General features: G+C 34.9%; 3 protein-coding genes across 8 annotated transcripts; 2 read left to right on the plus strand and 1 right to left on the minus strand.

Annotated features, from left to right (window-relative positions):
• Positions 1-26,326, minus strand: Ir68a (Ionotropic receptor 68a). Of its 6 annotated transcripts, XR_015535253.1 has the most exons (10): positions 24,855-24,945; positions 22,871-22,937; positions 22,058-22,244; positions 20,547-20,695; positions 19,426-19,852; positions 18,208-18,494; positions 17,315-17,707; positions 1,735-5,003; positions 774-977; positions 1-573 (listed from the first exon to the last, which is right to left on the minus strand). XR_015535253.1 is itself a non-coding variant. In XM_022066942.2 (8 exons), the coding sequence occupies exons 3-8, from the start codon at positions 22,160-22,162 to the stop codon at positions 15,614-15,616; spliced, it is 2,046 nt and encodes a 681-aa protein (XP_021922634.1). In that variant the 5' UTR covers positions 22,163-22,244; positions 22,871-22,937; positions 26,173-26,326; the 3' UTR covers positions 15,474-15,613. The 6 variants fall into 6 exon arrangements, 5 of the variants coding, with proteins under 5 accessions (XP_021922634.1, XP_087205302.1, XP_021922633.1 ...); XM_022066942.2 differs by lacking the exons at positions 1-573; positions 774-977; positions 1,735-5,003; positions 24,855-24,945 and adding exons at positions 15,474-16,298; positions 26,173-26,326; XM_087349176.1 differs by lacking the exons at positions 1-573; positions 774-977; positions 1,735-5,003 and adding an exon at positions 15,474-16,298.
• LOC110831211 (peroxisomal acyl-coenzyme A oxidase 3) lies at positions 2,026-15,682 on the plus strand. Its single transcript, XM_022066944.2, has 13 exons — positions 2,026-2,157; positions 2,690-2,848; positions 4,923-5,081; positions 5,896-6,042; positions 6,296-6,443; positions 7,826-8,116; positions 8,398-8,561; positions 8,645-8,767; positions 10,498-10,618; positions 11,023-11,262; positions 12,323-12,477; positions 13,212-13,347; positions 14,917-15,682. Exons 1-13 carry the CDS (start codon positions 2,095-2,097, stop codon positions 15,174-15,176), a joined length of 2,166 nt encoding a protein of 721 aa, XP_021922636.1. The 5' UTR covers positions 2,026-2,094; the 3' UTR covers positions 15,177-15,682.
• LOC110831214 (RWD domain-containing protein 4) lies at positions 25,050-27,658 on the plus strand. The gene is made up of 4 exons (XM_022066959.2): positions 25,050-25,480; positions 25,578-25,687; positions 26,325-26,517; positions 27,060-27,658. The coding sequence occupies exons 1-4, from the start codon at positions 25,373-25,375 to the stop codon at positions 27,267-27,269; spliced, it is 621 nt and encodes a 206-aa protein (XP_021922651.1). The 5' UTR covers positions 25,050-25,372; the 3' UTR covers positions 27,270-27,658.
• The last annotated feature ends 72 nt before the right edge of the window (positions 27,659-27,730 follow it).

Here is a 27,730-nt window from a genome sequence, read left to right on the forward strand (position 1 = left end):
GAAATTTACATTCGTTTACTTCCTAAGCCCTACGTACATAGTTCTACATTTTTCTTAACAAGCACAGCAAATTTCCAGTCATGATTCACCAAACTACAGGCGTATATTTCTTTTATGGAACTTGTGTAACTCAGGATATCATGAGTCAGTACACATTTTGTCCTAGACACTCCCATGTTCCTGGGCCTATCTGAAGTCAGGATTCCATAAAGTAGATAAGGTTTTCCCTGGCACTCCTCTTTTTCTGAGCTGCATTCATAGTCAGTTTCCAAATATGTTTCCTCTGAGGTAATCTAACTCTCTGTGACTTCATGCCTTAGACTCTCCACGCCCTCCTTTTTTATACAAGGCCTGAAGAACAAGTAAGGCCCTCTCCCTGAACATGTCCATGCCCTTCTAATCTACCCTGGAACTTTTCAGCCAAACATATAAACAAACAGGAGCAGCTTCGTAATGGTGAGAAGCATGTGACGTTACTGCACCATCCATATAGCGATCCTTGCAGTTGGTGTGCGGTGCAGATGGGAACACCCCACTTGCACAGAAACTGATGCCTCACTTCTGCCTGAGTGTCTACGCATATTCAAGGCAATGAAAATTGATTGTACATCAGTTAGCAGTACAAGGGTGGGACGTATGGTACAGGTGATTTCCTTTAAATTAGTAATATAATGCAAATATTATATAAGATACACAGTGATGTCCTCATTTCAGAAATAAAACCATAATTTAATTATTAATGGTAATCAGATGTTTGTTATGTATGTGCATACCTTGGTCCTTCAGAAATTATATCTTCTGTCGCAAGGTGCTGACAGTCTTCATCCCTGGTGTCCACGAGCAAGCAGACACAATGCTCCAGACTGGCAAAAACACATTCAAAACCAGGTTGTCTCAAAAGACATCTGACGCCATGAAGAATCCTCACGTCATCAATAACATCACAGGAGACATTAATGAGGAGACTGCAGCCATTCCTGCATACATGTTATAAGCGTTAGAAGATGTATTCACACAAATATCAAGGTTTCTCAACTGATCAGAAATGAAAACAGCTCAACACAGTTTGAATAAAACTGGTCTGATAGTTTATTGAAGTTCATTACCCCAATAAAGTAAAGCTGTCCCACCACATGCCATGGAGGATCTTTGAGCGAGAGGAGGAAAATCTCCTTTGACCTCTTGACCTCAACACTACACGGGGTTTAGTGGTCAGCATCATGCCATTTTTACCCCCCCAGAAAGGACACCTAGTACCCACTGGATAGGAGGCTGGGTGCAAACCCACAGCCAGTTGGGTGCAGAGGCAACTTTGCCCTGCCAGGAATTGAACCTTTGTTGGCCAGTCCATAATTTGACTGGCTCCCATTACCCCTGTGCTTTTGCAAATTCAAGATAACCCTCTGATTCTGAATTCCTAAGCAACATTATTCATAATTAGCATCTGGTTTGACACTCAGTCTCCTCATAGCTTGTTTGAAGTGACTGGGTATGCACGTGGACACTTCATTCAGTCTGAAAATGATAGCAGCAACTTCTTCGCAGATGTCTCTCTAGTTTCACAGAAAAGAAGTAAAGATTAAAATCAAGCTTACAAAATTGCAAAGTATAACCCATCTACAGTACAGAAGACATGCTACCCTACACAACTTAACGTTCCTGGTGGGCAGTATGTGACATAATAAATTCGGATCAAAGCCAAGAAGCATTACTACAATTATGACATATATTTACCTCCATTAACATATTGCACACGAATTTCAGTATATCAATTCTCATTTCGTGATTCAAACACAATCCAAAAGAGGGTTTTATATTATATCCTCATGCTGCATAAGACTCCAAACCTTCATTTTAAACCTTAAATTTGATAGCCAATCAAATGACATCTTTCCATATCTTGGCAGAGGTGATAAAATCACACAGTATCTGTACTGTAGCCTCATATTTAATCCGTGGCTTTATGTGTGAAAGTAGTTGAATGCGGTTTGCTTACAACAGACAAAAAAAATTATACGCGGGTTACTGGTAGAGGTATATTTACATACATATACTTCCGCATCGTAGTTTACATTCTTACTTATAGAACTATCTATGATATCATCACGTAAGTGTATGTGGATGACGGGCAGATCACAAGTTTTTTTAAATGGGTTTGTAAGTTTCTGCTAAGTCACGCAACAGATAATGGCAATTGTGGGAGGATTTATAATCTAAATGTGGATATTGATGGTAGTTTTGAAGGGAGGAGTTTACAATCCAAATTATATACTAATTTCCGAATATCTGAGGTTATGTAGGATCTGGGGTCAGTTAATATAGATTCAAATGTTCGATAGTTCATTAAGAAACATATTTGGAGCAATTCACATAATATGTTTCACAAAAAATGAGGTTGTATTAACTACAGAGGCCTTATATAGGGCAGAAAATTAATGAAAAGTTAATAGTAATATTTCTCATTTGTAATGGTGTTTTTGTTGTGTTTATTTTTACAGTCTACTTCATTAATAGGATTTGAGGTTTTCGTGGTGGTGAGTCTGAAGATGACTGTCTTCTGGGTTGTTGTGCCATGGCAGCAAGGACCTCTGAAATGTCGGTAAACTTGTACCAGACTATATAGTGCAACAACCCAGAAGACAGCCACTGACTTCATTAATGTGGGATTATAGAGTTTTTGTTATTTCAGGTTAAAAAGTGTTTTAGCAGTATGACAAGAAGAATGGGAGAGAATGAACTGTTACCAGATTTTCCTCCAGGACCACTTGATGTGTATAGAAAGCAAGCATCTTTTGACTGGAAGAAATTAAAATTGTTTCTGGAAGATGAGACAATTACAGGATTCAAAGTAATGCTGAACATATTTCCTGACAGGCAGAAGGATTTTACCTGGTCCTTTCCCGGGGGTAAAGTGTGACCAGGGTGTGACACTGACCACTGATCACCCCTATCTAGTGCTGAGGTTAAGAATGAGTAGATGCTATACCTCCTGTCCCCCTCAAGTGCCTACATGGCATAAAGTGAGACAGATTTATTTTTATTTCTTTACTATTTTTAGTAAAAATGGCCAGGGTTCAACAAATGTTAGCTTAGTTCACCAGTAAAATAAAATTGTAATTCATTGTGTGTTTTTCAAAGACATAAAATAAAATAATTTTATCCCAGCAAGTCCCCAGGGACGATTTGGTATATTTACCAGATTACTTTCATGTTTCATCCATTAGTTTACAAATTTCAGGCAGGTTCTGGTACTCAGACAACTTGCTGTTTACTGCATACTGCTGAATAAACACATGATTCTACATGTCTTTATGTAAAGCAAACATTAAGAATGTTCATTTGTGTAATCTGAACCTCTTGGTAGATTTCTATCATATTCTATGTGGGAATTCTGTATTAAAGTTTAGTGACAAAATATGAATCATGGATTATGAAGAATTGTGGATGACATTTTGTGTTTATCTCATTAAACATGTAAGTTTTTTAAAAAAAATAAATGTTGTAGAATTTGAGGTTTCATGGCGGTGAGTCTTCTAATATAAATGTTTTTCGAGAGCATAATGGGAAATTCACCTACCTGTATATTTTATATACAGTAATATATTTTTGAGAATTTCTATGATGTTGATCACAGAAATGCCTCTAGATGTTGTAATCTTGCATTTTTCACTTTTACTACTTCTGTAGCAGTGTTCCATAAACTTTCTTTTTCCACAGTATGCACAGCCATAAATATGTATCTGCAGAAATCATTGTTCTATAAGAGTGCAGGAATATGAATACAAAACATACCACATGTTGAATATAACTATTAATGATCAACCTCTGTGCGTGTGTATGCGCGCATGTTTTTTTCTAACTCTAATATGTAAATACAATTTATTTCAAAATTTGCACCATACCAGATGCTGTTCTGTAGTCTGTGGCAACAAAAACTAAGTTTAATGTTCACCATGGACAGCATGCATATTATAGTGCACACACCCAGAAAAATACCATTACTAAGTTACTGCAATATGAAATTAAATGTTTACCTTAAAGTACAAATATAAATACAATGAAACCTCTTCATAATGATGTACTCAGCTTATCAATGGAGGTCCTTGATTTAATAAAGACTGTGAATATAGTGTTTTTCAGTTGGGGTCACAAAATACTTAGATCAATATAAATGCAAAATGGGAAGTGAACTTGATGGTCAAAGATCATGCCCACAGGCATTAAGCGATAAAAATCATGAAAATTAACACTTGAGTTAAACTTCATGTAGATTTCTCACCCTTCCAACCAAACTGAGGTGTCAGTCTTCTCAAGAGCATATAACCTTAAGGGAAAGCACATAACAATGCTTGGTGTGTCATATTTAGAGGGGAGATTTTAGGTTAAAACCCACTGTCAGCTACCTTGAACTCCTTTACTCATAATGTTTGTGTTAACATGAAAATATTTTATTCTTACTTAATTTAGGTAGACAAGAAAGGTTTGTGATGAAACATCTAAAATTTGTCAGCAGCATTGCTTTGAGAGTCAGTGTAATAAATGTTTTCAGTATTTTGTTTACCTCTGATGAAAACTTCAACAGAAACTTTGAAATATCAGGACAGAGCAAGGTACTTTAATTTAATTTATTACAGTGATGTAACTTCTCTTATGGTAGAGATAAGAGAAGCATATACAGTTTTGGTGGAGAGACATTACAGGAAGTGGCCACTGAGAAAATTAAGTGGTGATTGAAGGGATGATGCAATAATATTAAAATGGTTCTTTAGGAAATAGACTGTTATTTGAACCAGACTGAACTGGTTAAGGTTTATAGTCAATGGTTTTGATTGTGCTGTACCTTCTGGGTATGCAGTTTTGTAGTTAATATGCACAAGTCTAATAGAAATCAGTTACAGTAGAAGTCTTGTTACCTCTTTAAGATGAAGATATGGGGGACTTTGGAAGCAGACCCACTGTTTCAGCACCCACAGTCATCATTAAGTTTGGATGAACAGCGGCATCTGGCAACAAGGCAGATGTACCGTATTAAACAATATAATTTTCTTCCACTTGAAGAACTCGCTGCAGACATTAGAAAGGTTGGTAAATATGCACAGATGCATTGCACTGATTTGCAGCAGGACAAGTTGTTATGTGTTCATTTATGTTTTACTTGACAATGTTGTCAGTATTTCAGACAATATCAATCCAATGATGTAAAATCTCAGGATAGCAGGTCTCTAGGTCAAAATTGAACCTGGGACCTCCCAGATATGAAGCAAGAATGCTAACCACTCATATGTAATGTTTGGTGTGACATCTATTGTAGAAACTCATGATAAAAGTGCCAGATATACACTGAGTCTGCTGGCTTTAAAGTGTAAGGAACTTTTGTCACATTAAGTATTAAGAAAATAACTTGGAATTGAAAATAAAATAGGTACCTTAAATATTTTCATTGCATGAACTGCTATTACTTTAAAGTGACCAGCTAGGAAAGTAATTTGATTTTTTAGTTAATAGGATTTAAATACAGTTTGCAGAAGATAACATTAGTAAACTCTTATTTGCAGATTCTGAATCTGAGAGTGATTGTAAAGCTGGAAGTTAGTCTAAACAATAACATTAAAAATATTTTAAAATGTATTTATGCAGCCAAGGGATTTTGTACTAGCCAAAAATAAGAAGTAAACGAGTAAACTTAACCTCAACTTTGATAGTGACATTTCCTTTACATCAGATCTATATCGCTATGACTCACCAAAGATCTTGTAAACTAAGCAAGTAACCAACCAATCAACTAACATCCTTGTACAGGTCAAATAATTCCCATTAATAAGTGAATTAAGTAAACAAAGAACTTGTTTTTCCAGTTGTAATATTCATAAATAATAAAAGATTTTTTATTTTCAGATATTTGCTATGAACTCTGCGCTGTTCCAGATGAACCCATCATTTGCAGTAAAATTCCTTTTGACTTTCTCTATGTTTTCAAATACAATCTCTAGTATGGGAACTGCAAGGCACTATCATTTTGTGGAAGCTATTGATGAAGGAACAGTAAGTGTATGGACTGTATGTAACCTCTTGGAACAGGCTCACAGAATGGTTGGGCTCAGCATGGTTTTGGTCTGATAGTTAACTGGCATAATAGGCAATCGATTTTGTAAATAATGTGACTTATAACACAAATAGGATTATTGAATATTTATGTTAATAATTGCCGAATTTTCGTGTTTGTATAAATACATCATTGTTAATTGACATTCCCATCACTAATTTGATGTGTTATGGGTATTTGTCATACTTTTAGATTGGTGGCTGCTTTGCATTAACAGAAATATCTCATGGTACCAATACCAAGGGCTTGAGAACAACTGCCACGTATGATCCCAAAACCCAGGAATTTATAATACACACACCAGACTTTGAGGCTGCAAAATGTTGGGTAGGCAGCTTGGGTAAGTGACAAAACACTGATCTGTTTCTATAGTCCCTTTACATCTCCACAGCATTTCTTCTTTGCTTATTCCATGGTTCATGTAATGATGTTTTGTAAGCTATGTATTATATAATACTGGATAGCAGTATGCTTGTGAATGATGAATTTAGAAAATGTGGAAATAGTCATGGAATATTGAAAAGTATTATCGCAGCATATTCTGGAATAAACTAATATATATTCTTCCATCCTTTAACTCATCTCTGACAGACTATGAACTTTGTAAAATATATATATATATATATATATATATATATGCCAGACTGTACAGTAGTTAAAATGTTAAAGCTGCAGATTTTCTCTGCTGATTATCATTTCAATATTAAGGGTAGCAAAATCTGTATCATGGAAAAGAGGAAGATCAAACAGATCATAACAAAAGACATGATGACGATTCCGACAACAAGCACCACCAAGTTACGGCAGAGACATACTGAAGTTTTGTTTTGAGGTACAAATGGTTTTAATTTTGACATTTTTAAGCAAACTTTTACAGACTTGACCTGGCAGGTGTGAAAAGTGCTCTGCAAGTAACATCTGAGATGTTACATTTGTATTTACTAAGTTAACATAGATATCCAATACAATTATTAATGGCCAAAGCCTCTATTTTTTCACAAATTGCCAGAGTAATTTAGATGCTTGTCCCAGCAATATATACCTGTTCAATTCCAGCAGAGAAGAAATCAGGACTCTATTTGCACATAACTGTGCACCTTGCTTTTCGCTTTGTCATTATATTAGCGATGTTTTCCTTTAGAGTGTTTCTTCAGTGGTCTAAAATGGTGGAAGTCAGTAGGTGAAAGATCCAGGCTATATGGTGGGAAAGACATTCTCCATGAAACTACTTCAGGAGTGATGACTGAATGAGGGTGGGCATGGTTATGGAGAGCATTTTAGCGTATTAGGAAGACGATGAGTTAAACAAATCTCTTCCCTTCTCTACAGGAATCAAACAGGTATCATATTGCATGGACAAATGTTTCAGTCACTTTGGAAATTATGTGGATAAACAGGGAGGTTTGTCAGTTAACCATTATGTTGGATGTCCATGTCATGGTAGTAAACAGGAGTGCATCACACCCTCAGATGTTACTTATTGAACACTGCTTGTAATGTGTGACTAAAAGACATGATTTTCTTCCACTTGTTAATAATATAAGGTGAAGACATTTCATGCTCGTATGGAACCTGAAAGTTAACACTGTTGACAAATATCTGCCATTGAACCCTCTCCTGAATTCTCATTCTAGTTCCATTTTCATAGAAACATAAAGGGAAAACTCATGTTTCTTAAGTCCAAAATGTTACTTATTTCAGCAAAGATAAATTCTTTTTTAGGGAAGTGCTGCACCCATGCTATTATCTACGCCCAGTTATTCACTGCTGATGGCACCAACCATGGTCTCCATGCATTTGTTGTTCCTATAAGAAATACTAAAACTCTGTGTGCCTTTCCTGGAGTCATTGTTGGTGACCTGGGCGAAAAGATTGCCCTGAATGGAGTTGACAATGGATTTGTCATATTCCAAAATTATAGGATTCCACGAGAGAATCTACTGAACAAGACTGGAGATGTCAGCCTTGAAGGACAATACATCAGTACGATCAAGGATCCTAAAAAGAGGATGGGTATGAATTTTGTATTATTGAACACAGCTTTCCTTTGGGGTTATGCCTGTTTCTTGATTTAAAGATGTTTTTTCAGCCACATCAAAGGAGATGATGACTGTGATAATGAAATGGGAAAGATGCAGTCATGAGCTGTACTAAGGTACTATCATCCCCTAATCTCCATCTCAGAATTTGTAACCTGCATCCTGCCACCTTTAGTACCACTACCACCATAACCACTGGCCCTTTTACCAATTGCTACTAACAGTTTCTGCAGTATGTTGTATCAATTTGTTTAGGTGCTTCATTTGGAGCCCTTTCAAATGGTCGAGTATCTATTATTGGAATCTGCATGTCATATCTCACTAGTGCTGTAACCATTGCAGTCCGTTACTCAGCAGTCAGGAAACAGTTTGGACCTGAGAATGGCAATGAATTCCCTGTTCTTGAATATCAACTTCAGGTACAGAATAATTCTGTAATTTTATTTGATGTCATACAATAAATACACACTTAATATGAAGTCTTTATCATATTGTCTTTCAGCAAAGTAGATTACTTCCCCATCTTGCAGCTGCATTTGCAATGAAAATTTTCTCAGATTACTTCAACAAGATCATTGGAGACTTTACTGTCAAAACTATGATGGGGGACAAAAGTGATGAAATGGTAAGTAAACTATTGTGGATAGGTATTTTCCAAATAGAGTATTTGCTAGGTTACATACTCCATTTATTGCAGATACAAATATACTGAAAAAAGCCAATCCCACTGCAGTATCATACTGCACAGAGTCAGAAATTATCTTTTCCTAGTATTTCATTGAATATTCGCCATAGCAAAAGATTATTTCGTATAGAGCTGTAGATCTTAATGAGTTCTAAAGCTTATGTCATCTTGTTTTTAGCCCATACAACAATAAATGAAATAATTAAACAACTCAAAATTATCTGTATCTACACCCATTAATTTTGCAATGCATCAGGGATGCCCATTATCTCCAAAAACTTTGTTAAATATAGACAGCAAGAAATAAATGTTTCAACACACTGCTCTACAGATGTCTAAGTAATAATGTCAAATTCAGAGGATGAATTACATATATCAGCTTATAACTGAATAAATATGCAAATATATTATGACAGTTTAGATAGAGAAACAGTGGCATTTTATGGGTGACAGCCCACCAAAGTGAACTAGTTATAATCAATAAAATTATTTAAGAAGTTATGTAATACTTTATTACTTGGGCTGCTTAATGTCATGAAGGAAAGAAAGGTATAGAATCTAAAATTTCTCATGTCATCATTTTTGTATCAGAGTGAGAACTAGACAATCAAAACAAGAGCCAACCAGAATTAGAGCCACTGAAATGAAATTCATGAGAACAGTGAAATGCACTTGGACATAAAAAAAGTGTAAAAGATCTAAAAGCATAGCTTATATTGGATAAAGTTTTGAAATATAAATCCAGTTGAATTTAGCATATTAACAGAATTCAAAGAGGTTGACTTCCCATAATATTAAAAATTGTGAAGTACATGGATTAAGAAAATGAAGATGGCCTTTAAGACTTCGGCAGTTAAGGAGAGAATGGGTCAACTGGTCTAATTCATTGACTGCTAGATGATGATGAACAAAAATTAAAACTGCTTTATAATTTTTAATGTAACTCCCCTCGTCATACCATATTTTATCAAAATCTTTAGTTTCAGACACACTTCATGTATACCCTCTGTTTATTTTGTACACAGAATGCATGATCAGAGGCTTTTGCACCAGAAGTTATTTCATGTATCTTTTGGTTAATTAACTCCCTGTTAATAGAACCAAATGATTAACACATCTAATACCATGGCTAAAAAGATTCTTAGAATTACTTGAGTAAAACAAGGAAATGTTCTGCTTTGTAATACCCATAGCAGGCCATCTAATTCTAATACTGGGAAGGATTATGACTGAATAAGTAAATAAATTTTCAAATACAGTTTATAGATCAGTCTTACATCCCAGCAGAGTGCTTAGTACTCCTTCATATTTGGAACATTCCAGCCTAAAATTTTAGCCCAGAGATCAGTTGTCCTGATTATGGGTTTTTGTAGTTTTCTTCTATTGCTGTAAGCAAATAAATGCCTTAAATTAGGCCATGACCACTTCCTTCCACATATTTTCCAATTCATTACTCATCCCATCATTCAAAGCTTCTGATGAGCTGCTGTCAGTATCATTAAAGAAACCATCAATAGAAATTCATACATATCTTCATATGTGGCTTACAAAGTACATTTACTTTCGATATCCTGTACACTTTCCTAGCCTTGTTTATAGAAAGATTATATGAATAAAGTCACAAGGCACTCTCTCCTGTCTTGTACAGTTTTTCTTGTGTGTTTCTGCAGGCAGATCTAGGAATGGAAATCCATGCCCTTTCTTCAGCAGGGAAGCCACTAGCTGGATGGACTGCAAAGGATGCAATACAGGACTGTCGTGAGGCCTGTGGAGGACATGGATACCTCAAAGGTAGTGTACAGCGTGTATTTGCTTTCATTAGAACCTCTTGTTGTCCAATGCATAGCATATACCCATAATTTGACCATCAATTTGTGTAGTGTATCTGCTATCAGATTTTACAACCACATGTCACCATCTGTACATCTTCCCATAGCTTCTCAAATTCTTCAAATGTTCTTCCTTCTGTGTGACATCTTTCCTTATCATTTGTTCCATTTTGATCTGATCACCTTCTCTTGAATTCTCCTTTTACTTAACATGTCTTGTTATTGACACAAATTTTGTTCCCGACTGGTTTTTTGCCAAAGCAGCAATAATATTGTTTTTGTTTGTATACTTTATTTTACAAATTTCATCACTAAATAGAAATATTCAGAGCTTAATGACATAGTGCCTTGAAAATTTCTCCTTAGTGTCTGGCCTGGGTGATCTTCGTAATGCCAATGATGCCAATTGCACATATGAGGGTGAAAACAACGTGTTGCTTCAGCAGACTAGCAATTGGTTGCTGCAGCTATGGAATAATAAAATCAGGACAAGAGGAGGACCAATATCCACTCCAATGGGATCAGCTGACTTCCTCACAAACATAGATGAAATCTTGAAAACCAGATTTGTTGCAAAAACTGTAGAAGAAACTGTTAATCCTGAAGGTATACAGTGAACATTATGCCTATTTTGAATGAGTTGTTCATAAGTTATTTAATGTCACAATCAAATGATTAACACTGCTGCTTCGTATTATAAATCTGAGCCCATTGATCAACTATTATGACAGATTTGTCGTGGTTTTCCTTAATCCTTCAAACAAATGCTGCAGCAATACCTTAAAATAGGCTACAACAGCTTCTTTTGTAATCGTCCCGCCATTTGACACTACCAAACATATGAAGTTGAAAGGTATTATTAAAAAGCCGAAGAATCAGTCAGTCAAGACTGTATCAGAAGTTATGTAGCCATGATCAGATGTGGATGATAGTCCACCTTTCTACTGCATGACATAACCATACAAATCATTTAAATTTCTGCTAACTGTCTTGAGCACAGATATCTTTTATAAAACTCCAACATTTTTTACATTATGGACATTATCCATCACCCCAGATTTAATAGAACACAACATTTTGGAGGTTGGAATCTGTCTTCATCTTAAGGTAAAACCTGCTCATCATCATGACATTATTGATCATCCTCCATTGAATCCACTAGGGTCATCCTACATTAAGGCCTTCTTCATTCAGCTCTATTCTCCAAAAAGTCCTTCTTTTGTATGTGTCCACACTTTCAGTATTTTGTATCTTTTCTTAGTGTATTCAGTGGTCATTTATTCACATATTCATTTTTGGATGTTAAAAAAGCATGACTAGACATGGAAATAAGTTACAACAGCTATAACCTTGTACCTTTATGATTTAACATCAGTTACACTGTCATGTAATTGGTACTTTATTGTATGATTCTTTTATATAGTAGGTACTGGGTTTGAATCTCAGCTTGGAGACTGCCTATCCTGTCCTTTCAGACAAATTTTGACATATTTAAATAGGCCACATGTTTCCTCCCACATCCCTCCTAATTTATTAACTATTCACAATCACAATGTATATTCTATTAAAATATTGCATATAATGAAATCTGTAAATTATAGCATCTTAACATAAATGGATTACCAAATTATCACTCAGACTTAGAATACACTATTTCTATTTCTAGTTCTGTTAGCTGCCTACAAGTGGTTAGTGTGTTGGTTGTTGCAAGCCACCGCAAATAAAATTGAATCCCAGAATCAAATTGGTAAGGACATGTTCAGTGCCAAGAATGACTCACAAGTGTTCTTCGCTAAAACTTTATCACTAGCATTTATTGAGGTGAGTTGTTTGAACTTTGCACTTTTAGACTGTTCATAAACATGTATAAGCTTTGCCATGCCCATTTGTGCACACATAATCATTTCAAGCAGTATGAACAGACTGTCATGCTTAAATACATTGATAAAATTTAATTATTCCCCACATTATGTAATCATGAATTACCACTTCACAGAGTCTAAATGCATTTTTGGATGTAATTAAATGGGTTACAAAATGTACACTTAGTTCACATATACACAAAGTGTGACAATTCTGGCTTTGTTATTGCCTCTAGATTTTCAATTCATGAAATGTCACATTTTTATGCTGAACAGGCAGGATGGACACCAAGTTGTCAAACAGATTTAATTTTGGCGCATATCAATATGTTATTAACACTTGCTTTACATGAAGTTATGAATGTAACTCTAATCAAACATATCAAAAATAGCTCATCATTGCAAAACTTTTAGTATGTGACATAAAATAGAACTCATTAAGATCTAAAACTTTTATTAGAAACAGTTTTTGAGTTTATGTGTATTTACCAATTTGAAATAAAAATAATTTATCACTCTGTGCAATGTAATATTGTAGTGTGATTTGTTTTACAAGAATAGAGTTGTATCTGTAATAAATGAACATAAACACTGTAAAGAATATATTTGTGAAAAATATGTCCTCCAAACTGGACCATAACTTTGCATTTTTGTTTATGAAAATAGTGTTAATTACAGATTTTTTGGTTCCAGCATTTTATTCTTCATAATTTTTTGACACACATTACGAGTGATGGGCTAGATACACAGGTTAAGGCGGTGCTACTAAAGTTGTGCTCTCTGTATGGTGCTTATAGCCTTGAAAAACATCTTGTTGCACTCTACCAAGGTATGTACTCTCTGATAGTAGATCTACGACCAAAGCTAAACCTGAGACTGGGCCAGCTCAGTAAACTGATGAATATTCTTGAATAGTTTTCATCTTCATTTAAAAACACACAATGTTTTGGAAGCTAGTTCTGCTTCCATCATTAGGTAGACAACCTAATCAGATTAGCTTTTTCCAGTGGGCCCAATTTATTAGGTTGTTCACATGATAACTGAAGCAGAGCCAGATACCAAAATATTGTGTGGTGGTCTAAACAAAGATAATGGAAAACTGCCCAAAATTGTCCATCCATTTGATGACACATCTTTGTCAAAAGTCTTTGCACTAACCAGCCTGATTTAGTTCACCACAGAAGGAACAGATTCATAGCAGAAAACCACATTCCTGCTTCCGTGGCTGTCTTATTAGCTAACTGGAATGATAAAAGCATTTTTCACCCACTATGAATAAATTTTGTTCATCTGGGATAGCTCAGTCATTAGTGACTGGCTGTGAACTGGACCATTAAGATTTGATTCCTATCAAGAGCAGAAATTTTTATCCTACTTTGCTTTCTTAGGGAAATAGAAAGTATAGGGCAGCTTTGATATAACGAGAACTTGCATGATCACCATGCCATCTATCTCCGTCTGTCAACTTTCAAATTATTTGATTGATTTTCACAAAATATGATATGAACATTATTCTACTGGAGGTCACAATTCACTCTTTTAAATTTCCTACAGTTGGTAGTAATAACGTGGCAGATGCACAACTTGTGAGATGGAAATGAAGCTGGTAATTACAAACATGATGACACCCCCCCCCCCCCCCCCCCCAAAGTCTACAACATATTTACAAATTGCAAGCAGTTAAAGATTTTGACTTTCTTAGAATTAGACCTCATGGCATTGGGTCTGAAGATAGCTGTCTTCTGGGTTGTAGCACCATCTAGTCTGGTACAAGTATACCAACATTTCGGAGGTCATTGTTGCCTCCATCATCAAGGTGATGAGTGCCACTCATCTTCTATCACACTACATGGCGCTACAATCCAGAAGATGACCATTTTTAAAACAGAATATTTGTAGGTCTGGAAGTCTGTATAACAGGAAAGCAGCTTTTATGAATTATTTCCAGAACTGCATGTGATATTTGCTGTCATGTCAAGACTTTGGGGGCCATGCATCCTCCTAGACAGCCATATTGGGGGCTCTCTCCATGCAGATAAAGTGGCAAATAACATGAAACTGACCACTAACATTCATCTAGTGTTGAGGTTAAGAATGTCTTGAGCTTTGCCTCCTCTTCCCTGTATATCTTTGTGGCATGGTGCTTAAGAACAGAAACAACCTTTTTTATGTTTATGAGTATATTTTGAATCACTGATTTTTATGTAATACAAATAATTCAGCATTATAATTAAATCTTATACATCTAATAGGTCAAGTGGTGTATACTGCATACAATTCTTGTCCATGGTATAACATTGAAATAAATATATTTGGCATGGATACAAGTCTTGGTTTGGCGTCAAGAGGCTAATTTGGATTTCAAGTACTTAATGTACAATGCTGTGTTGTATTTCAGGAGGTTATGCAGTAGGATCTGAGCCAGCCCAGCTGCTTAGAGATGGGATCTTGGATTTGTTTTCAAAGCTCAAGCCTGAAGCTGTGGCACTGGTTGATGTTCTTGCACCACCTGACTTTGTCCTGAATTCTGTGCTTGGAAAATCAGACGGCAAGGTATACCAGAACCTGCAGGCTACATTATTCCAGAATCCACAAGTATTTGAGAGACCTTCATGGTGGGAGGACGTGGTTCACTGGCGCCAGCATTCCAAGCTTTGAATTGGTCAGTAGATTCACATACGATGTCATGGTCTGATGGTTAGCACTCTTAATATTTTGAGAAAGCATTGATAATGTAATTATGAATATGTGCCAAAGTACTGTATTGCACAGCAAATATATTATCAGGGAGAAGCTTGTAGTAATGGTAAATAGTTAAAAAGTCTAGGTGTCAGCAAGGTCAGTAATAGTTTATGGTTGTGAATTTTATACATTAATATATCTAATGGAAATATTTTTATATAATATTATGTTACTGTTATGTGTAGGGCTCCAGATATATACTTTTTCACTCCACAGATGCATAAATTTTATTCTGTCTAAATGTATGGGGAAATAGATTTTGTTTAGGGGATAACAGATTTATGTAGAATTTCTGGTTATGTGAATTACAGTAACAGTTTATGCAGAAATATTATGTAAAATTTATTCTATAATTATTTTTTAATAGCTTTTGAAGATTTCTGATGGTCATAATAAATATTAATTGCATACTTATCAAACAATGGACTTTTCTTTACAACACATTGCCAGTGTATCTTCTCCCCAGCAAAAGCACATATGCTTATCAAGTATCCCACACCAAGGGCCACAAAAGCCCCATAAAGCTTCTGAAGATTCATCAGAGGTTTGTTGCCGTCTTCTTTGTCTGTATTATCCACTGACACAATACTGAGCATCACATCTTTGAGCCATTTCTTGATAAGACCTGCTTCAACAATGCGACGTAAGAATCTATCCATGTGGGGCTTTAGAGGCGAGTTTTTCTGAAGGCCAATTGATACAGGCATGTGAATTACACAGTCATGCATTATATGGAGATTCCTGTTTCCTCCTGATTCTTCATTTGTGTTCACATCTTTTTTGGTACCAACTTCCTTCACTATAAGTTGTCTTCTAACACGTAAATATTGTAGAAAATAAATATTTTCATAGTAAGCAAATTCTCCTTTAGCCACTTTTTCAACTGCAAGATCAGTATCATAGATGACCTCAAACTTGAGGCCAATTTTTTGTCCTGAAATATCCAATGAAGTAAGAAAGAATTGCTTTATCTCTTCACCCCAGCCTCCACAAGTAATATGGTTGTCTACCAACTGCTCCATTGTGTCTATGGTGACCCTTTGAAATTCATAAATATCACTATAATATACTATTAATCTAATAAAATTAAATTAAAACACTCTGATTTTTCATTATTAGCTTATGAATTCTTCTGTAAACACTCAGCTTTTCGATATTTTACTTCCTTCATGTTTCACCATTTCCTGTGCCGTACAAATTCACTATGACCTGACAATATCAGATGTGTTGATTTAATTGTCTATTATACATGGTATTTCAATATACAAAATATGGGACACTTAATTTTACTACATTCTGCTATAATAGCTGTGGCAAATTCACTGAAGCCAGTGACATTTTTGTCTGCAGTGAACTCTGTTGCCTTTTTTTTAACGGTATGTGTTCGTATACACATACTGCAAGGAGAGAGCCCCCACTGCACACACAATAGGAATCTAGCAAGTCTGCATATGGTGGAAAGAGATCCCTGCCCTTGCCAAGAATCAAACCTCAGTCATCCAGCCTACTGTCTGTCACATTACTGACTGAATTACTGCAGCTCATACTGGCACACATTGGTTTGCTTATTTTAAGGGCTGGGCTGAGGTTAGGGTATTGTACATTAACCCTTTCACGACAAAAAATCTTAGCAGTGTGTTAGCCACAATTCATCCAATTTTTCAGAATTGGACATCTTTGCAATTTTATCCCTGAACATATAAACATAAAATTCATTATAGCTTTAACCTGATCAGTATCTAAAACACTAATTTCTTACACTGTGGGGTTTCTTGAAAGAATAATGTTAAAGTATTCTGTATACACAGTATACAGTTCCATCCATCAATGCAAAGTGTGCTTTTCAATGCAGAGAAATATACCTTCAAATAGCGTAAAATTTTAACAGCAATTAACAGTATGGCAAATAAAAAAGATTTCACTGTACTTACTGTTCAGATTTTTAAGTTCCAGGTGAGCTCTGATTTAGAATAAAATTTAAATAAACACTTAAAAAGACATAAATAATGAATGGTGATGTTTCAAGAAAAACTATTTTGAAAAAGATGTCTTACCTGGGAGTTGGGTTGGCAAGAATTGCTGTCATGCTTGCTCGATAAGCAACCACTAGTAGAATGCAGTAGATCCACCACCATCCTGTCAGGACCCGGAGAGACCAATCTGATGGAAACTTTGGGAGAGAAATCAATAGCAGCATGCCGTATGTGTACAAGATTCCATTTTCCAACTTGCTGAATAAGTAAAGACCATCACCAGTTTTATTCCTCTCTTCTTGTATATGTATTACTTTGCTGTCATTTATTTTGCTTCTTTCTTGTACCATGATGGCATTATTTGTTTGCAAGTTCATTGCAGTAGATACAATGTGGATGTGGTAGTTGGCCAGGGCATAAAACACAAATCCAGCCAGAATCAGAGCCACAAATACTGCAGCCCACATCAATGGCCTGAACAAATACAAATAAAAATGAGGACAAACATTACAGTTAATTCTCTGGTCAATTAATGGCAGTGTTTCAACTGCAAAGGTTATGTAGTGATGAATGACCAATATGGTGATGAATGGTGAGTGTACAAATGTAGGAGTCAGTTCTGTTTCAAGGAACTATTTCAGCACTTACCAGGAGAGACTTTGGGTAAATCATAAAAGAATTCATATTAGGATAGATGATAATCTATAATATTCGAACTATTAATTCTTCTCTGTATATCTCTGCTCTCTGGAATGATCAATGAAAAGAAACCTGTCCTACAATCTCTTGATGCTTCAAAATAATTATCTCCAGCTTCTAACAAACTTAATTTATAAATTACTGTGAAAGTATAAAACAAAGCAATGTCTTTCTGCTAAATACCAAAGCATGGAAAGGGTTAAACAACCTAATAACCAATCAATAAACTGAATTTACTGCCACTCTCATGGGCAGTTACTTGCTATGATTCTTACCTGAAAGGTAGAATAAGCGTCATCCAAGAGTTGTTAGTGAGCGATTCTGGCGTGAGAAAGGTGAGACACTCTGTAGTGTATGGAATGGTCAGATCTATGAGTTCCAAATAGTATGGTGTGTAATATAAATTTCCCAGTGCAATGTCAGCCTGTCCACTCATCACTTCTCCCAGCAGACCTGAATAGGATCCATTCAATTGTCTGCGACCCCATTGTTCCACATCTGCATTCTCTGCTTCATACACATCTGGATGGAAATTCATTACAGTTGCAAGTGTCCTTAAAACCTGAAACACAGACAAAGGTGAAGAAGTTCAGTGTATCAAGAATTTTGCATGTCTACATATTCAGTATTTCAGTTATTTTCTCTAAAAGTGAAGAGCTGATGATGGTTATAAAACCATTTGGAATCATAGGGTGATACCAATGTTTTGGAAAACATACTTTCTCCATTTTATGGCTGAAGGTGATATGTACTTAAAAAACATTACTATCTACTACAAATCCACATGACTTTAAAAATAAGCAGACCAACATTGCCATTTTTATATACTTTGTGTTTATCCCATTGTTGTTCCCTGGTTCCTTAATAATTGTGTTAACTGGTGGAATTATTATGAATGGGTTTTTAAAGGAAATAAGAAGAAATTATTGTTACCTGTTTTAAGGTATTGTTCTTGTATATGCTTGGAGGAACTGAAAAAAATCATGGGAAAACTCATTCAGGGTCATTGGTCTCCAAATCATGACTTGGCCTAACAAAGCAGGAGTACAAACCACACCATAATATTTGGTGGGTTTATTCTATTCCTAATAAATTAAAATTGCTGGAAGATAGAATGAATACATTTTAACAGAAAATATGACTGTTTAGTTTAGACATTTTTGTTTGGTGTTGACAAATATCTAAACACATGTTGCAGCTCTTTCACCAGTTTATCTAAAACACAATCAATCAGTTGTAGCATTGCATTGCATTTATGAAACTTTTGGTCACTTGATTATGTAATTTAGTGCAGGTTTGAAGATTTGTATAGTTTGTTCTTCTTAGGATGTTTCAATTACATGAGAGTCATCTCTAATGACATATATATCTGTTCATATCTTTATACATCCTTGTGACATGTGATTGCAAATAGCCTTTGGAAAAATATGAATAAATGACACTTTGTTATTACACTTCCCAAATACACCTGAAAACTCTTTATGTATACTTACCTCTATCTCAAGTCCTCCAAAGCCAACAGGACCATTGCCTTCCACTACACTGTCTATCCTAAGAGAAGGCGATGCCATTTTGACGCTTGCTGGTAGATGCTGGAAAGTAACAACCCTGAGCTGTTGTCCTCTCAGGTCTGAGGTCTTCTTTCTGAACAGATCAGCCCCAGAGCGGAATTTACCCTGATGCCATGTGTCCAAGTGAAGTGGGACAAAGGTACTATCAATGGGTGAGGGAAAAGGCACAGTGCTGATGTCATACCATGGATGGATTTTTTGGCGAGTTATAACAGATCCATGATGTCTTCCTTGCTGGTGTAAGAATACGACATTCACAATTTTTCTCCAGAGATAGTGCAGACTGGAGTGGAATAATCGGTGGTCATGTAGTAATATGAATTTGGCTCTGGTGTCAAGCACTCTGTGTCTGCAAGAATTTTTGGAAAGTCATTAATGAACATAAGAAACTTAAAAACAAATTATTATAAACCTTTAGTTTGTATCCTGAAATAAGTTAATGCAGAATAAGAAAGAGTATAAATTGGTATGCCAATAGAGTAGACATTGCCCAAACATATTCATTCCTATTTTTCATTCTTCATTAGATTGCATATTTACTTATACAGATACAAATCTACTGCTGCAAAGATGAATCTATTACACTGCAACAAAATCAGAAATTATTTTAATTTGTATTTTAAGTGTTTCAAAAGTAGACATTAATGTGATCTATATTTTGTCATATATCAATTTCTTATATGAGGAACCATTTTGAAGCATATTTATGGAGTATAATTTAAGCTGCATATAAAGTAGGGGTTATAATCTGACAGATATGATCGCAAATTAAATTAACCTGATTAGAGTTACTTTACAGGTCCAATACAACCTTCCTTTAGAATTTCAGGGGTAAGGTTCTATTCTGAAATATCTGCAATACAGCAGTTAGTCATAATACTTAAAATGATGATTTTTCAATTTAACTTTATCTGTCCACTTACATTTAACCAATTTTTTTAACATAATTCTGTATTCAAGATTCTATTCAAACATCCTCTTTTAACATATATTTCTGTTAAGTGGTCTTGCAAATTTTGTAAGTGAAATATAATTCAAATTACCTGTCTCCAAATTTGAGGAATCGTGACACTTTCCCACCATTTGAAATCATTAAAATATAAACTTGACATCCTGCTCTTTTGACATGACGAATTACAGAAAGGGTTTTGTAGTTTGGACTCTGCAAATCTTCTTTTTCCTTGACAAGCACCTGTAAAGGAATGCAACAAGTTCAAATATAACTAGATTCCAGAATAATAAAGCTATAAACTATATTTGAATCTTTTAGACATTCATTATGGATAAAACAGAATGAAACACACCAATGGGGATGGGGTGCTTGTCTTTGATGACTATATGTGACATTCATTCTGTCCCTCCATTCTTTATGTGTCATTATCAGCACCGTTAATGATAAAAGTTCTAGAGGAATAAACTGTGTTTGGAAAACAAAGTGCTCAGAAAAATATTTTGAGCATAAGAAAGATGAAAGTATGTGATAGAAATATGAACTAGATCAAACTGAACACAATCCTGGGAACTCCCACACAAAAGTCCAACCCCTAGACTACCAGGTACACAAACCTTGCACAGTACGGTTACAGTAATCAAATCAGGGAGATTACTATGTTCTAAGTATAGTTAATTTAATCTGAAACAACATATAAGCCTACTACTACTTTCCTCTTCTTCTTCCACTTCTGTGATCTTGTAATTGCAGTAATTTTACATATTACAATGAATTACATAAAACACACAGCAGAGGCCTTGAGAAGCTAGTCAAGAAATTGTTCACTTTTCACAGAAACTAATAGTACTTCACAAAAGCCCAACACAGGACCCTTTCTGAGCCGCATTAATTCAGTCCACACCCTCTGACCTGATTTATCAAAGATTCACTTTAATATTATCTTCCATCTATTCCTAAATGTTCCAAAAGGTATTTTCCTTTCAGGTTTTCTGGCCAAATGTTAGAACTCAATTTGTTTTTACTTCCAAGCATGTTACATGCTCTGTCCACCTCATCCTCCTCAATTTGATCACCCTAATAGTATTTGGGGAAGAGTACAAATTATGAAGTTCATCATTATGCATTTTCTCAAAGTTCCTGCCACTTCCTCCATGTTAGGTTCAAATATTATCCTCATCATTCTGTTCTCAAACATCAAGCTATGTTCTTCCCTTAATATGAAAGACCAAGTTTCACACTCACACAAAACATAAGGTAAAACTGTAATTGCTTATATATTAATTATTATATCTTTACATAAAACACAGGAAAACAGAAGATTCTGGACTGAATAGTAGTAAGCATTCCCAAAATATAATCTACTCTTAACTTCATCATAAATGTAATTTTGATTTGTTACTTATCCCCAAGTATTTTAACTTTGACACATTTTCAGAAGATTTATCATCTACATTTGTACGATTTTGTCCTGCATTCTGATGATGAGACATGAACATATACTTAGTTTTCTCTGTGTCTACATCTAGATTAAGCATATTATATGCCAATATAATACAAAAGACAAGTCACTAGACAGGCATAGTAAAATCTGCAATGAAATACCTTATAATAAGGGACACTTCCAAGTTTTTTGAAGAAATGACCTTCAAAAATATCTTGCTGAATGTTGTCATTCATAATAACCAAACAATTAAGATCTGAAAGCATCTCTGTGACAATGTCAGTTACAACATGCTCCAGATCTTCATTGTAGTCAACTTTCTTCACATAGTTGTAAAGACTTGCAGATCTACAAACAAGGAAAAGAAATAAATTATAGAGTAGACTTGTAGACGAACCTGTTACTGTTCCATATACTGCTTTACTACTCTTGCTCTATTATGCCAGATGAATGCATACATTTCAGAATTAATTTCTTCATGATGCATTTTTTTGGGTTTTTTTGGTATAAAACATTAAATCAAAAACTGCAGCATAATTATAAATGATTGGAAAGGATGTGGAAAGAAATGGTAATAACCTGTTTCAGAGGCACTACCTCAGCATATATAGAACCATAAAACAGCTATTAAAGTACTTATGAACTGTTTCACATTGTACTATGTCTTACTTTTATGTCCAGTTTATTATGCTCTCATTAAATCCATGATCTAACAGTTTCAGACTCATACTACAGAATTGTGGTATTTTCTTCCAGTTGCCTAATTACTTACATGTATATCTGCATGGACAAACTTCTGTGCCTCTATCATATTATCCTATTCCCTATGTCATTTAATGAGCATTACCTACATCACTCTGTATGGTTACAACTGACCGAATACAAATTGATCACATTGGTCCAGCATTTCCTGAATGACCACACTCATATACATGGACAGACACTCCTTATTTACACACTTAAAATACATTTACCTCAGTTCCTTTATTCTTACAGCTCCTTCTACTTTTGTATCACCAATTACGGTCAGGTTCTGATGAACTATAAACACAAGACAAAGCCATGATATTATCAGTCTCATTTTTCTCGGAAAAATGGTACAAGGCAACTAAAGTGATTGACTAAATCACTTCATGTCCTCCATGGCTCTATGAGACATCCCTAATTTGCATTCTAGAAAAGGGCATCTCCTGGGCAAAATACAATTACTGGATTCATTACATATTAATGTTTCCTTGATGAGGTTTTAATATTTCAAGGAGTAAAGGCATGTGAGATGATTAATATATATTGGTGCATGCTCATGAATATGGGATGGTTATATTCAGTCAGAGACTGCACTTAATACAAAATTCTATTCCATATTGACTCTACACTCCCCAAACAAATATTCTTACAAACTATACATGTAATGACATTATAGCGCAATTCTTTGTTTAGTTAATGATACTCTATCAACTGTAATGGTACATAGTGCTGAATAAGAAACTGCAGGAAGATCATGAATGTAGAATTACGAAGAATTTGAGCACAATAGTCCACGGCCTATTTTAATGTTCCATCACTTGTCTAGATGAAATGAAATAAATCAGACATAAAGCAAACTGATAAAACTAATATTTAATTTTTGTTTTATTGACCCAACATAATATGAATGATAGTTGTTAATACGATAAATAGTCATATGCAGCCAACAAAAGATGGTCAACTTACATTGTTCCAACATAAAACCTGCTTCACATGTAGCTCAAATCAGACTTAATTTTCTGAAAAATGGCTACCTTTACAAACATTGGTATGACAAAATACAGAACTCATTAACACATAAAAATTTGATAAAAAATATTTTTAAGTCATGCATACTTAAAAGTTATAGAGTAAAAATAATTTGAATATGTGTCGTGTGATATCTACAGTGAAATGAATTGAAAGAGAAACTGTTAAAATTTGTGTTGTTAGCTTAGTTAAATGTAAGCCTCATTTGCTGCTTTTTTGCACATGACCATCTCGTATCTCATTTCTTGAGATAAATGAATGAGTACATCCAGAGTTACAGCCTCAACTGTATCTCTGAGTTTTCATTTCAAATGGTGTCAATAATTTTCACTCTCAACAGAGATGTAGTCCAATTCATAACAAAAGTAGAGCATGGCCCACAAATTCAAGGGGCAAGAAAATGTTGAACCTCCTCTTACAATCCACTGTCCTGAAAAATATTAATTTAGTTTATCGTGAATGACCTCTGGGCATTTAAGAGAACCACACATCCCTGAGCAGGATTGCTTATGAAGGTATAAATTAGAAGTCCCTTTTTCCACAGCATTAGAATTGAATAGAAGGTTCAAAATCTTGGCAACCTCAATCTCTAAACACTACTCCACTATCATTTTACCTATGGGAATATGTATAATAAATTCTGTTGAAAGTGAAAATTGATGGCACTGAATATCTTATGTGAAGAAAGAGAGACAATGTTGAATTTGTAACTCCAGATTGGTATGAGGTATGACCAAGAACAGAATGTTAACGAGGCATGTGCAGAGCGAAAAACAGACCTTAGGCCCTGCCAAAACTAAAGTAACCTTTTCACATCTCTCCCGTCATTTTGTTTGTCACAATTTTAGCATTAATAGTTACAAAATAGTAAAGCTTAATATATGCACAACTGTACACACATTCTATATGTCTCTGTTTGGTGCTAACTGGCCCATGGTACGCAAAACCCTTTCATACTATATAATAATCCGAGATATACTGGGTAAAATTTACACAATGACCGTAATTTTGAATTCGAAATTCATGGCACCGAACAACGCACAGAAATATCGCAAAAAGCACGGATGAATGCACCAATCCAACCATATATTATAGAAAGTGACAATCCCATTTATATTACTACTCTCTGACTCGAATGATAATAATCTAATAATGGGTATAGTAAACAATGTGCATGATTACGAATTCTTTGCTGTATGAAATTAAAGACTGCGATAACATGCACAATTTTATCACAACACGCAATTAAGTGTCTCATTTCGAGTAATAAAAGCTTCATCAACGAGAACACTCAAACAGGATATAGCTATGACCACGGTTCATCTACACACTTAACTCTGCAAGCTATCTTATAACCATATGATCTGTGCTCTCTAGGTACTTTGGTGTCTTTTATGCTATCAATACTCATGAATGTGATTGTAGAGGTGGTTTAATAGGTGGATTGTCCTAATTATTAACAATTTCGTATGGAGTTTTAATCCAGACTGAGATACAAATATTATATGGAGAAGCAAAATATTCTCAATGATTTTGTAGGCGTTTTTTTATTTCCATTAGTATATGTTTCGTTTCATACTTATTACGTAGGAGGTTATGTGTAATAACCTTGTAAGCCAACGTAATAACCCCAAATATATAAACATATATTTTGGGAAGTCACGTTTGCAGTCAATGGCTTAATACACTTCGCGTTAGTTATGTCAGAAATAAAACAGCAACAAGAAGAAGAACGTGAAGTTCTGTTATCCATATATGATGGTGATCCAGCATTTAAACATCTTTCTCCAACTGTTTTCCAATATAAGGTAACCACTAACTGGGATTGGTAATGAAGTTGTTTATAAACATATATTAAAATGGGATATGTGTTATTATAATGTCACAATTTTTTGTTGATGGCAGTATGGAGAAGATGAGAGTCCAAAATCATTCTTATTGGAAATTTCCTGGGGTGCATCATATCCTGCAGAAAAGCCCTCTATCAACATGGACACTTTTTACAATAAGCACATGTAAGTTATAACATATGATACATTTACAGTCATAACCTAAGTTAGAAATTTTCCAAGAAAGTCATTGTGTTATGAGACTTCGGGAATTAAACTTTTCTGTGTTGAGCAGTAATACAATTTATCACAGTGCTATCTTCGGAAGAACAAACTTTCATTTCATTAACCTTATGCAAAAAACACTACAAATGAAAATGTATCATATGTAAAATCAACAAATACTACATTTGCAGTGTTCAACCTACATTTCAAAATGCTTATACAAATGTCATAATAAAATAACAGTAAAAACTGCTTTTTGTGGTACACTGTGCACTTAAATGCAATGAATTATAGTGGCAGCTTCTAATTAATTTTTTGAAGTATCTTTAAATGAACCACGCCTGCTTTATTCCCTATTTTACTTAAGTTTCTGTTGTTCAATAAATGCCTTCAGAAATGAATGATGGTGTTTTCTAACAAGTGGAACAAGATCACCCATCACTCACATTTTGAGGTACGTAGTTTGACTTAAGATCCTGACAGGTGTTTTATGGCATTCCTCATTCCCTCCAGGTGAATGGCAAGATAAATCCCAGTTTGCCATTAAGAACCGCTCCAAGTCTCAGTACTGTGATATAATGCTGTTTTTGTTACACAGTGTTCCGGATGTAAAAGACCAAGTTGTGTCCCAAGTGAAAGAAGAAGCAGAACAATATCTGGGCACAGCTATGACATATACACTATTTGAGTTTGTGAAGGAGAAATTGGAAGAGTTGTTAGCTGGCCAACCAGACAGCTTCGTGAATGATGTGACTGACAGTATCGACAGGATAACTATATCTGGAACACAGGTACAAATCCTATGTACAATTCACTTGGAACTGATAATATGCTAGCATGAATTTATGAATCTGTAGTAATTGATACTACATACTGAGAAGGCTCTTAGCTGAAACCTAATTTGTCAGTTTGAAACATGGATATTTGACATAAACTGGTACACATATTTATCTAGCAATGCACTGAGAATCAGAAATAATAATCTGGACTCCATAAATACAACTTAAAACTTCTAGCCACTTGGCAAAATCCAACTGTATGCCTTATACATATAGTTTTATAGAAGATATTTAGAAGCTCACTGTTAATATCAAGTTCAATGAAGTTACAATACAAGTGATCAACGTGCTTTTACAACACATACATGATGATAAATCCACTTGTTCTTTGCAGTTTTAATACTAACTAGATTAAAAATATACTTGCAACCAATTTCTACATCCATGGTAAGCCACCATCACAAGTGACTAAACTATTTGATGTTATTTTTATGTGTAGTGTTATTATTAATGTGGCATTGTATTATCATATACTTATTAATTTCATTTGGCAGGCACTGGAATCAGCCTCTAAAAAAATGGTAAAAAAGGAACAGCTAAGCAAGGCACAGAAAAGGAAGCAGTGGGATCGTGTAGATGGAAAAGGAGACAGGCCTAGAGGTTGGAATTGGATTGATGTGGTGAAACACTTATCACAGACTGGACCTAAACAGTCTCCTGACAGTGAGCTTCCAACAACGCCATCACCACCATTGAATTTCTAGTATATTCATGTCAACTTGATGAGAAAAAATTATACTAAATATGTTCTGTCTGAAACAAATATTTACACACTAAGAAAGTACACTCAGTTGACAAGTTAAAAATAAATTCTCATAGTTTTGCATGCACAGCTACGTGAAGAAGTAATTAGACATGTGTTCAAATGCCAAGTATTAGTTCTTAATCCTTTACATATGACACATGTATGCCCTTCACTGAATTGTGAATGTATCTGTCTCGTTATGTGGCAGGAAGTAAAGTGAGCGTAGAAATTGTGATGATTTTGAAACAGTTGCTTCTTGTGTGATGGGGGGAGGAGGCGAGAGAGAAAATTTAAAATTTATGTTCAGTGGGAATAATATGTGAAGTTCTAATAAATATCTGTATCTTAGCTTGTGTAAACTTTTTTCTTCCTCAGACAAGTTTGAATTTGTGAATTGAGCATGGCTAGGTAATTAGTCTG

Source organism: Zootermopsis nevadensis, unplaced genomic scaffold (genome assembly GCF_977971745.1).
Source record: "Zootermopsis nevadensis isolate Lab colony 2312 unplaced genomic scaffold, Znev_1.0 Znev_ptg000015l, whole genome shotgun sequence".
Taxonomy (NCBI): Eukaryota; Metazoa; Arthropoda; class Insecta; order Blattodea; family Termopsidae; genus Zootermopsis; species Zootermopsis nevadensis.

What these genes read in the sequence shown, in the direction of transcription:
- Ir68a (XM_087349176.1), bottom strand. Translation starts at nt 24,930, where the DNA reads ATGAGACACTTAATTGCGTGTTGTGATAAAATTGTGCATGTTATCGCA. An exon ending in TTTCATACAGCAAAGAATTC is followed by an intron (nt 22,938 to 24,854) that starts GTAATCATGCAC and finishes TTGTGTTTATAG; the next exon opens with TTCATCAGAACCTGACCGTA. An exon ending in GAAGTGTCCCTTATTATAAG is followed by an intron (nt 20,696 to 22,057) that starts GTATTTCATTGC and finishes ATTCCTTTACAG; the next exon opens with GTGCTTGTCAAGGAAAAAGA.
- LOC110831214 (XM_022066959.2), top strand. Translation starts at nt 25,373, where the DNA reads ATGTCAGAAATAAAACAGCAACAAGAAGAAGAACGTGAAGTTCTGTTA. An exon ending in CAACTGTTTTCCAATATAAG is followed by an intron (nt 25,481 to 25,577) that starts GTAACCACTAAC and finishes TGTTGATGGCAG; the next exon opens with TATGGAGAAGATGAGAGTCC. An exon ending in ACTTTTTACAATAAGCACAT is followed by an intron (nt 25,688 to 26,324) that starts GTAAGTTATAAC and finishes TTTGTTACACAG; the next exon opens with TGTTCCGGATGTAAAAGACC.
- LOC110831211 (XM_022066944.2), top strand. Translation starts at nt 2,095, where the DNA reads ATGATATCATCACGTAAGTGTATGTGGATGACGGGCAGATCACAAGTT. An exon ending in AAGTTTTTTTAAATGGGTTT is followed by an intron (nt 2,158 to 2,689) that starts GTAAGTTTCTGC and finishes TTGTTATTTCAG; the next exon opens with GTTAAAAAGTGTTTTAGCAG. An exon ending in ATGTTGGGTAGGCAGCTTGG is followed by an intron (nt 6,444 to 7,825) that starts GTAAGTGACAAA and finishes ATTCTTTTTTAG; the next exon opens with GGAAGTGCTGCACCCATGCT.